This window comes from Nerophis ophidion, linkage group LG04 (assembly GCF_033978795.1).
Source record: "Nerophis ophidion isolate RoL-2023_Sa linkage group LG04, RoL_Noph_v1.0, whole genome shotgun sequence".
In the NCBI taxonomy this organism is placed as follows: Eukaryota; Metazoa; Chordata; class Actinopteri; order Syngnathiformes; family Syngnathidae; genus Nerophis; species Nerophis ophidion.
The window spans coordinates 51,314,890-51,326,261 of NC_084614.1; the positions used below are offsets into that span (position 1 = coordinate 51,314,890).

Here is an 11,372-nt window from a genome sequence, read left to right on the forward strand (position 1 = left end):
CTCATTTTCATTTGATACTTATTGAAATATCTTGCGTGACATCATGCACAAAAGTACACTTTATTTGTTTTTAACTATTGTAGTAGCGTTCTGTACAAAAAGTGCACTTTAATTTAGTGTTGTTTTAATAGGTCATCTTAGTGACATCATGAACAAAAGTGCACTAATAGCTTGTTTTAAAATGTCTCTGACAATCTTGCACTTTCTGTTTTGGAAATGACATGAATGTTTGTGCCACTGCTTAATAACTGTTTAATAAATACAGTTTTGGTCAATTGACTTATCTGTGATTTCCCTCTCTGCATGAAAGTTTAAAATGAGCATACATTAATGCAATATGAACAAGAATGTTTTAATGTAGAGACATAATATCATCATACTGCTGTGATTATATGCATCAAGGCAAAATATTGAGATATATATCGTGTATCGTGACATGGCCTAAAAATATTAAGATATTAACCATATCGCCCAGCCCTAGCTGTATGTATACTTTTGACCCAGAAGATTTGGTCACATTTTCAGTAGACCCATAATAAATTCATAAAAGAATCAAACTTCATGAATGCTTTTTGTGACAAACAAGTATGTGATTCAGTCACTCTATCACAAAAAATAAGAGTTGTAGAAATACAGTCCTGACATTATGTCTGTGCGAAATGACTATATCGTGATATTCGAGTATACGTTCTCAAGCAGCTGCTTTTAGCTGCGGGCATTACACCACAGGCTCTACTCGCTCTTTCCTGTCTCTCCTTCTCACATACAGAAAGCGCACCTACTTACACGCGTCACGTCATACATGACATACGTATACGCCCTTGCGGAGCGCAGAGGTAGCAGCATGGGCAACGTTAGCTGTGATGCTAGCAGAGCCGTGCGAGTGCTAATATGAGAGAAAGAAGGTGCGAATGAAAGAAGAAGTAATTCCCCAAAAAAAGAGCAGGGGGTCCATCGTCTGGCGGTGGTTTGGTTTCAAGTGGGAATATGTCTAACAGACAACTGTAATAAGTCAAGCATGCGGTATAAGTGTTGCTATAAAAAGTAGCATTACTGCTAATATGCAGCATCATTTGAAAAATCACCTGCTAGAAAATGAAGAGTGCTTATTTTGCATGTTAACATCTCCGTTCGGTGCCACAACATCAGAATGCCGAAGCAAACCTTTTCACATCAACACCATATGAAAATAATAGAATTTAAAGGGGAACATTATCACCAGACCTATGTAAGCGTCAATATATACCTTGATGTTGCAGAAAAAAGATCATATGTTTTTTTAACCGATTTCCGAACTCTAAAAGGGTGAATTGGGCGTCTTAAACGCCTTTCAATTGTTCGCTGTCGGAGCAATGACCTTTCACCCGTGACGTCATAACATGAAGCAATCCGCCATTTTCTCAAATCATTACACACATCAAGTCAAATCAGCTCTGTTATTTTCAGTTTTTTTCGACTGTTTTCCGTACCTTGGAGACATTATGCGTCGTCGGTGTGTTGTCGGATGTAACAACACAAACACGGACGGATTCAAGTTGCTCCAGTGGTCAAAAGATGCGAAGGTCCCTCGTTTGTTCTGCACACTGTACCGATGACAGCTATGCTACAACAGAGATGGCAGAGATGGCAAGAATGTGTGGATATCCTGCGACACTCAAAGCAGATGCATTTCTTACGATAAAGTCAACGAAATCACAAAGGTGAGTTTGTTGATGTTATTGATGTTGTGTGTGCTAATCAGACATATTAGGTCACGGCATGACTGCAAGCTGATCGATGCCAACATGCTATTTAGGCTAGCTGTATGTACATATTGCATCATTATGGCTCATTTGTAGCTATACTTGCATCCAACCTTTCCCTTCACCCACATTTAATGCCAAACAAACACATACCAATCGTTGGTTGGAAGGCGATCACCAAATTTGTCCGCGCTTCCTCCCGTGCCTCTGTCTGTCGTGATATGGCTCAAAAGCTTCTGTTTCTTCTTGTTTTTTGTTTTCGGTACCTGCCTCCATACTCCAACCATCCGTTTCAATACATGCGTAATCTGTTGAATCGCTTACGGCGCTAAAATCCGAGTCTGAATCCGAGCTACTATGCTATACCTTTCTGTGCTATCCGAAAAGGTTTGTTTTTGGTTGCTTCACGCAGTGACGTCACAGGACAATTGACGGGTGGATATAGCGATGGTGTATATCAGGCACTTTGAAGCCGTTTTTCGGGATATTGCGTGATGGGTAAAATTTTGAGAAAAACTTTTAAAAATGAAATAAGCCCCTGGGAACTGATTTTTATTGGTTTTAACCCTTCAGAAATTATGATAATGTTCCCCTTTAATAACGTCCGTACTAACCTACCACATAGCGAAGGATGAACACTCTTTGATTTCCTGTTATGGAGTAAATTTTTATTTGACACTTAAAATGTCTGACAATCTTGCACTTTCTGTTTTGGAAATGACATGAACGTTTGTGCTATTGCTTAATAAATGTTTAATAAATACAGTTTTGGTCAATTGACATAGTTTTGATTTCCTTCTCTGCATGAAAGTTTAAAATGAGCATATATTAATGCAGTATGAAGAATGATAAATAAATAAATGGGTTGTACTTGTATAGCGCTTTTCTACCTTCAAGGTACTCAAAGCGCTTTGACACTACTTCCACATTTACCCATTCACACACACATTCATACACTGATGGAGGGAGCTGCCATGCAAGGCGCCAACCAGCACCCATCAGGAGCAAGGGTGAAGTGTCTTGCTCAGGACACAACGGACGTGACGAGGTTGGTACTAGGTGGGAATTGAACCAGGGACGCTCGGGTTGCGCACGGCCACTCTCCCCACTGTGCCACGCCGTCCCTGAGAAGAATGTTTTAATGTGGACACATAGAATCATCATACTGCTGTGATTACATCAATCAAGTGATAATTACCATGAATTGATTAACGTGGACCCCGACTTAAACAAGTTGAAAAACTTATTCGGGTCTTACCATTTAGTGGTCAATTGTACGGAATATGTACTGTACTGTGCAATCTACTAATAAAAGTATCAATCAATCAATCAGTCAAAATTCAAGTCCAAGGCAAAACATTGAGATACTGTATATATTGCGTATCGCGACGTGGCCTAATATCGCGATATTAAAAAAAACGCCATATCGCCCAGCCCTTTATTTTTATATATATATATATATATATATATATATATATATATATACATATATGTATATATATATATATATATGTATATACATATATACATATATACATACATATATATGTATATATATATATATATATATATATATATATATATATATATATATATATATATATATATATATATATATATATATATATATATATATACATATACATATATATATGTATACAAACCCCGTTTCCATATGCGTTGGGAAGTTGTGTTAGATGTAAATATAAACGGAATACAATGATTTGGAAATTATTTTCAACCCATATTCAATTGAATGCACAACAAAGACAAGATATTTGATGTTCAAACTCATAAACTTTTATTTTAAATTTTTTGCAAATAATAATTAACTTAGAATTTCATGGCTGTAACACGTGTCAAGGTAGTTTGGAAAGGGCATGTTCAACACTGTGTTACATCACCTTTTCTTTCAACGACACTCAATAAACGTTTGGGAACTGAGGAAACTAATTGTTGAAGCTTTGGAAAGTGGAATTCTTTCCCATTCTTGTTTTATGTAGAGCTTCAGTCGTTCAACAGTCCAGAGTCTCTGCTGTCACATTTTACTCTTCATAATGCGCCACACATTTTCGAAGGGAGACAGGTCTGGACTGCAGGCGGGCCAGGAAAGCTAACTTTTTGCAACTCAATGCTAAGAAAACGGAAAAGCTGATTATCGGTCCTGCTAGACACCGACACCTATTTAATAATACCACCTTAACATTTGACAACCAAAATATTACACATGGCAATCTGGGTATTATCGTCGACCCAACTCTCTCATTTGAGTCACACATCAAGAGTGTTACTAAAACGGCCTTCTTTCATCTCCGTTATATTGCTAAAATTCGTTCCATTTTGTCCACTAGCGAGGCTGAGATCATTATTCATGCGTTCTTACGTCTGGAATTGATTACTGTAACGTATTATTTTGGGGTCTCCCTATGTCTAGCATTAAAAGACTACAGTTGGTACAAAATGTGGCTGCTAGACTTATGACAAGAACAAGAAAGTTTGATCATATTTAAGTCCCATTTTAAATCTCAACTGTATACTCTAGCCTTTAAATAGACCGCCCTTTTAGACCAGTTGATCTGCCGTTTCTTTTCTGCTCTGTTCCCTCTCCTTTGTGAAGAGGGGGGCTTGCTGTCCAGAGTCGGCACCCAGGGTGGACCGCTCGTCGGTGCATCAGTTGGGGACGTGTCTGCGCTTCTGACCTGTCTCCGCTCCGGAGGGTCTCCTGCTGGCCCCCCTATGGACTGGACTCTCACTATTATGTTAGATCCACTATGGACTGGACTCTCCCAATTTTATGCTACATCCACTCGACGTCCATTGCACTGGTCGCCCTGTGGGGGGGTCTCCACATCTGCGGTCCTCTCCAAGATTTCTCATTGTCCCATTGGGTTGATATTTCCCTTGCCCTGATGTGGGATCTGAGCGAGGATGTCGTTGTGGCTTGTGCAGCCCTTTGAGACACTCGTGATTTAGGGCTATACAAGTAAACATTGATTGATTGATTGAATGACTGCCTCAAAAGAAAAAAAATGCCATAATTAGGTATAAAAGCAGCTTCCATGAAATGCTCAGTCATTCACAAACAAGGATGGGGCAAGGGTCACCACTTTGTGAAGAAATGTGTGAGCAAATCGTCCAACAGTTTAAGAACAACATTTCTCAACAAGTTTTTGCAAGGAATTTAGGGATTTCACCATCTACGGTTTGTAATATCATCAAAAGGTTCAGAGAATCTGGAAAAATCCCTACATGCAAGTGGTATGGCCGAAAACCAACATTGAATGCCCGTGACCTTCGATCCCTCAGGCGGTACTTCTTAAAAAAGCGACATCAGTGTGTAAAGGATATCACCACATGGGCTCAGGAACACTTCAGAAAACCACTGTCAGTAACTACAGGTCATCGCTACATCTGTAAGTGCAAGTTAAAACTCTACTATGCAAAGCGAAAGCCATTTATCAACAACACCCAGAAACAACGCCTGCTTCGCTGGGCCCGAACTCATTTAAGATGGACTGATGCAAAGTGAAAAGGTGTTCTGTGGTCTGACGAGTCAACATTTCAAATTGTTTTTGGAAACTGTGGACGTCATGTCCATCGGACCAAAGAGGAAAAGAACCATCAGGACCGTTCTAGGCGCAAAGTTCAAAAGCCAGCATCTGTGATGGTATGGGGGTGTATTAGCGCCCAGGGCACGGGTAACTTACACATCTGTGAAGGCACCATTAATGATGAAAGGTTTTGGAGCAATATAATTTGCCATCCAAACAACATATTTTTCATGGACGCTCCTGCTTCGTAGTAGAAGAGTGCGGGTACTAGACTGAAAATGTGTGGCGCATTATGAAGCGTAAAATACGACATCAGAGACCCCAGACTGTTGAACAACTTAAGCTGTACATCAAGCAAAAATGGGAAAGAATTCCACTTGAAAAGCTTCAAAAAATTGTTTCCTCAGTTTCCAAATGTTTACTGAGTGTATTAAAAGGAAAGGCGATGTAACACAGTGGTAAAAATGCCCCTGTGCCAACTTGTGTTCCTGCCATTAAATTACCAGTAAGTTTTTCAGTTTCAACATTAAATATCCTGTTTTGCAGTGTATTTAATTGAATATAAGTTGAAAGGGATTTGCAAATCATTGTATTCTGTTTTTATTTACCATTTACACAATGCGCCAACTTCACTGATTTTTGGTTTTGTATTTATATTCCTTTATTTCAATTTGTAAACCTTTTACAGAAAAGGCAATGTGGGTGATCACTGAGTTTCACGTCTGGTTTATGTGACTTCACGCGAGTTCACTTCCTGTTGAACACACCTGTCTGTTTCAACACGGTATTGTGGAGTTTATATTGATCACTTTTTGACAGCACCGCCTTAATGTTCACTGTGAATACTGTTTAATGTTTCTTGTTTTCATGTTAGCATTTAAGCTAACTAGCAAGCTAGCACTAGTTGGTTCATAATTTTATCAACGTGTGGTTATCAGTCTCTGTTTTTCGATAATTTTACTTTAAATATAATACATTAAAAAAATATTAAAAATGTAATTACATTTATTTAATTTTTTGCAATCAACAAGATATGCGACCACTTGTTTAAATGTTGTTGCTAATGGCAATCTTGGGTAAATATGAATACAAGTATAAAAGTTATCATTATAGATTCTAAAGGTTTGGAAATAATCGATTCTCAGTAGTGGTTCAAATGTACATTATCGTGCATTCCTTCTGTTAACTTTAGAAAAGTCTTTGAGTATTTAGAACACCAGTGATACTTTGTTTATTGCAAAATTTTGTTTTTGCTAACAAGCTAAATAAAGAGACATACTTGATAGGGGAAAACAGGTGTTCTCTTTAAACACAAAAAAACTTATGGAAGATGAACTCAAAACGTGGTACAAAATTGCAGGTTTACCGTGGACTATCTGTACCGTTGCACCCTTAAAGGTATAAAGCCATTTCAATGTCCAAAAGGGTAAAACAACTTTGGGAGGTTCTGCACTACGGCATCAACTCCACCAATTGCACCAAATAGTATATATGCCTCTGTAACCCACATGTTGAGATGTAGATATATTAATTTCTTATTTTGTCTGTTTTCATCTGCTGTTGACAAAGTTCTATGCTTAAAACAAAAGATACCATCATAACACACAAAATCACATACCTTGTGTTGCTTTTCTGTTTCAAGTCTGTTGAGGTTTGCATAAAGTGAATGGTGTCTCTTTCTTAACGTTGTTGATAAAGTGATATCAGCCCGGGCTACCATGGCCTTGTCCGACAGCCCTTGTTTATCATCCCTGTGTTCCGATTTCTTCAACTCTTGTTGCTTTTTTCCTCAAGATTTCTCCATGTTTACTTTAGAGACTTAGGCATAGGCATCTCTAGTTGAGTCGACAGGTCATAAATCACATGGTTAGTCAAGGAGAGACAGCAATGACAATATTATGCTGAAGCTGACTTTGAATTGGATAAAAAAAAATGAAACAAATCTGAAAAGTTTTGCCTGGAATCATAAGGCAGACCAGACCATACACAGAAGTGTTTTTTCACAGCCAAGCTGAAATGTCACATGATCACAAAACCACAATTGTTTGCAATCTCAAATTCGTTCACATTTCTGAATCCTTGTAGTTGATACATCAAAGGGTGTTCTCTTTTTCAAAGATACTCCCAATACTATAGTCACTGCTCTGCATCATTAAAAGATCATTCTTGTAAGAGCATCAAGTCCCCGTCTGAGCAATGACGTTTTTCAAAACAAAGACGATGCGCTCTAAAGAAATAGGACATCTTTTGGGCTGGGTCTGATGTAAATTCCGTACAGTCAGTTTCATGTTAGCATTCTTGACCACACTTCTCAGTAAAGTTAAGCTTCAAAGTAACAATTTCTTACAAAAAGAGACTGTCTATCCATGTCTTACCACTGTCACCTGACAGGCAGTGAGATATCCAGAAAAAATAGAGAAACATTACACAATATAGCAAAAAAAGATTCCACACAACAGGACGCATTTCAATCCACCAGTAAGGCATAGATGTCTGGGGTTGTTTAGCTCTTCCACTGTGCCTCCATTCTCATCAGTGCATTGTACTGCTATAATCCAGATGCAAGAAGACACGACAGGCTGCTTGATCGCCTTTGGTTCCGGCACCAAAAAAGGTGAAGAAAAAGAATGAGATGAAAAATGTGTGTGAGACGTGTGTGTCATTGAGAGGTAAGGGGTGGGTAGGATCTCTTCCATCGTCCTATCACAAAATGGCAAGAATTCAGACAGGGCCCAATCATAACAGCAGCTGCTGCTCGTTTCCATGGAGATGATGCTGGAATGATGTTGGCTCGCTATTGATTGTTCAAGAGGAAGCACACACTGCAACCCAGAGTTTTTTTCATAATGCAGGCATGTGACAAAGTGGGACTAATTTTCACGTGTAGTTGTAGTTTTACACTTAAACTGGAATTGCACTTTTGGAATGTTTCCTGTGGTTGACAACCATTATGAAAGACATGACGGTGGATGTTATTTTTTGCATTGTAAATATTAAATAAATGCGATCAAGTCTGATTACAGTGGAGCCTATGGGAGCAGCGCAATTCTGCCTATAAAGCCCTTAAGAAAAACATCCAAACACCTCTGTTGAGGTTTTATATACATGATGTCAGTATATATTGTATGTAATGTAGTAATGGGCATTTAATAACATTTAATATTTACGTATTTTGATCATTTTAAGCATACGCGCGCACATTCATTTAAAAAAATTCCTCATGTTTCCTTTTTTCATCACTGATTATTACTGACTGCAGACTTCATGACTTAATTCGAAGACTTCTATCAATATACAGCAAAGTGGACTCAGATTTCCCTCGCCCGGCTCTGGAGCCAGGCCCGGAGTTGGGGCATGATGGCGAGCGCCTTGTGGCCAGGCCAGTCCTCATGCCCCGAAGAGGCAACGTGGGTCATCCCTCCAATGGGCTCACCACTCATAGGAGGGGCCATAGAGGTCGGATGCATCGTGAGCTGGGCGGCAGTCGAAGGCAGTAGGCCGTAGGCCGTAAGGTGAACCCGTTTTTTCGTTTCATCTCGTTCCAATGTCTGGGCACTAAATAATTTTTGGTTCTTAAAAAAGATATTTTGGTTTTCAAAGAGAAAAAAAAGTTCTCCACTGGACATGCAGGCAAATGTTTTAAATTAGTGTTTAAAGACTGGACTATTTCTTGCTTGGCGTAACAATTTTTTCGTCTCAAGGTGACGTTTTTGTCACGTGCTACACATTCAACCAATCGGGTAGCCATGCGGATTTAAGATGGCGATGTCAACAACGTCTAGCGGTGAAGAGGAAAATCCTCTAAAACACCTTAAAAAATAAAAACAAAATATGCTGCATGTATGTTAAATCTGTTAGGAATGAAGAGGTGAATGATTTCACTATCAGAAGGAGGATACTTACAGGAATTGTTCAAAACGGTGGTATTGCTGTGATGGCGAGTCTCATAAAGTAGCCGAGACATTCAAATAATCTATCGATGTTGAATTGAAAGATATTCCTGATGACGCTGGGCTTCTCCCGACTTGTTACCGGCGGTTCATCTATAAGAAGCGTTTGGATTCTGCCGAAAAACTGGCCGAACGGCTGGATGTGGGTCAAGATGAGTTTGTGGCATCGGACAACGCTTCAGACTCGACAAGTGGCATTCAAAAGAAAAAATTAAGATCGAAGATGGCCCTGCCTATCGCTTCTGCTAGCCCTGTGCTCCATGCCATTTGTATCATTTGCAAGAAAACGGACGAGAGAATTACCTTGGGAGGCAACCGGCAGAAAGACCAATTTTCACAGGCAGAAACGCTTTCAGCAGGTAAACACACACTCTACACGTAGCACTTACACGCATACAAACCATTTATCCATCCATTTCCTACCGCTTATTCCATTCGGGGGGGCGGAACCTATCTCAGCTACAATCGGGCGGAAGGCAGCTTACACCCTGGACAAGTCGTCCAACACAGATAGACAGGCAACATTCACACTCACATTCACACACTAGGGCCCATTTAGTGTTGCCAATCAACCTATTCCCAGGTGCATGTCTTTGGAGTTTGGAGGAAGCCGGAGTAGAACCCACGCAGTCACAGGGAGAACATGCAAACTCCACACAGAATGAACCTGAGCCAGGGATTGAACTCAGGACTACTCAGGACCTTCGTATAGTGAGGGAGACGCACTAACCCCTCTTCCACAGTGCTGCCCATTTAATCATCTTATTTTTAGGCCAGTTGATGAACCCTGCCAGGATAAAGCAAGACAGTAGCATTCTCTTGCATATTGAAGACAGAGACTGTGTGGCCATGGAAGTGAGGTACCACAAGTCCTGTTACAGACAGTACACCAGGTTCATGACAAAGTCTTATGTAGCGGTCAATGGAACCGCAGATGAAGTGTGAGTTATTAAAATGCATTATCAATTATATACACACTATAAATTACAATTCATAATGTAGCTGAGATAGGCTCCAGCACCCCCCGCGACCACGAAAGGGACAAGCGGTAGAATGGATTATTGATGCGTAACAGATACAGTGTCAAAAATTATGAAATTAATATAGAATAAATAAAAGTTTCACTTTTTGAATGGACTTTTCCATGATATTACATTTGTTTTGGATGTACTTGTAAAGGCTGTTTGTATGTAGCTACAATTTTGACTGCATACCTTTTGGCACATATTAAATGTGTGTGCGTGTGTGTGTGTGTTTCTTTTCAGAAGTGAACCAACCTTTGATGCCAGCTACAACATATTCTGCGAGAGGATCGTCTGTCAAAGGATAATTGTTAATCAGTAGGTGCTGAGAATGAAGCAGCTACGACGAATGTTTTTAAATACGGTGCAAAAACATGAAGATTGAGATGCTTCAAACTGCAGGTAATAGCAGAAGCTTTTTTTTCGCAGCAATGTAAACCACTTTTATACTGAAATATATCAAAAGAATAATAAATAATTTGACAAAAGGCTTTGATAATATATTTAAACTACTAATATTTTTCAATATGAATATATATTTATTTACACCCTTGTGCTCCTATTTCCCTCTGTTCTTATGTTGCAGGCAGGATAAATTAATGAAAAGACTGACTCTGGACTTTCCCCAACTGGTGTTTTTCTTCATGGGACACAGTTGTCAGTCTAGACACTAGCCTTGCCCAACTACAACTACTAGAGGGCAAAGACAAAATCCCGGTTGGATCCTCGAAGAAGACTCCTACAATACTGGTTTAGGACAATATTGACTTTGAGGAGGAGACACTGTCAGGTCGTGGAACTACTCACCATACGAATGGCATGCCTGTCAGCATTTACACATCTGGGAAGCAGTTGTGAATTGGACCAGTCAACATTTGACGTGCTGAGGAAATATGTGTGCCACCTGTATTCGATATTTTGATTGTTGTCAGCCACTTTTGGCCAAAGTGTTCTTTATTTTATATTTTACTTCCTCTTATAACACAGTGTATACTGAAATTTTTAATGTATAAAACATTATTGTTAAGCAAAATGTACCATGTTTAAGTTCAATTGTACAGGTTGCTATTCACTTACTTTGAAGCGTTTTTTTAATTTGTTTTGTAT

General features: G+C 39.2%; 1 protein-coding gene across 10 annotated transcripts in view; it reads right to left on the reverse strand.

The window, feature by feature from the left end:
• Positions 1-7,877, reverse strand: part of LOC133551493 (RIMS-binding protein 2) — a 142,443-nt gene extending 134,566 nt beyond the window's left edge. For 3 of the 10 annotated variants that reach the window (XM_061898242.1, XM_061898246.1, XM_061898244.1), the window contains exon 1: positions 6,912-7,871. In XM_061898242.1, coding sequence (XP_061754226.1) covers positions 6,912-7,013 — 102 coding nt within the window. In that variant the 5' untranslated portion in view covers positions 7,014-7,871. Of the gene's footprint in view, positions 1-6,911 lie in introns of all 10 variants that reach the window. The other 7 variants (XM_061898245.1, XM_061898248.1, XM_061898254.1 and 4 more) reach the window with 6 other exon arrangements.
• Between the last annotated feature and the right edge of the window lie 3,495 nt (positions 7,878-11,372).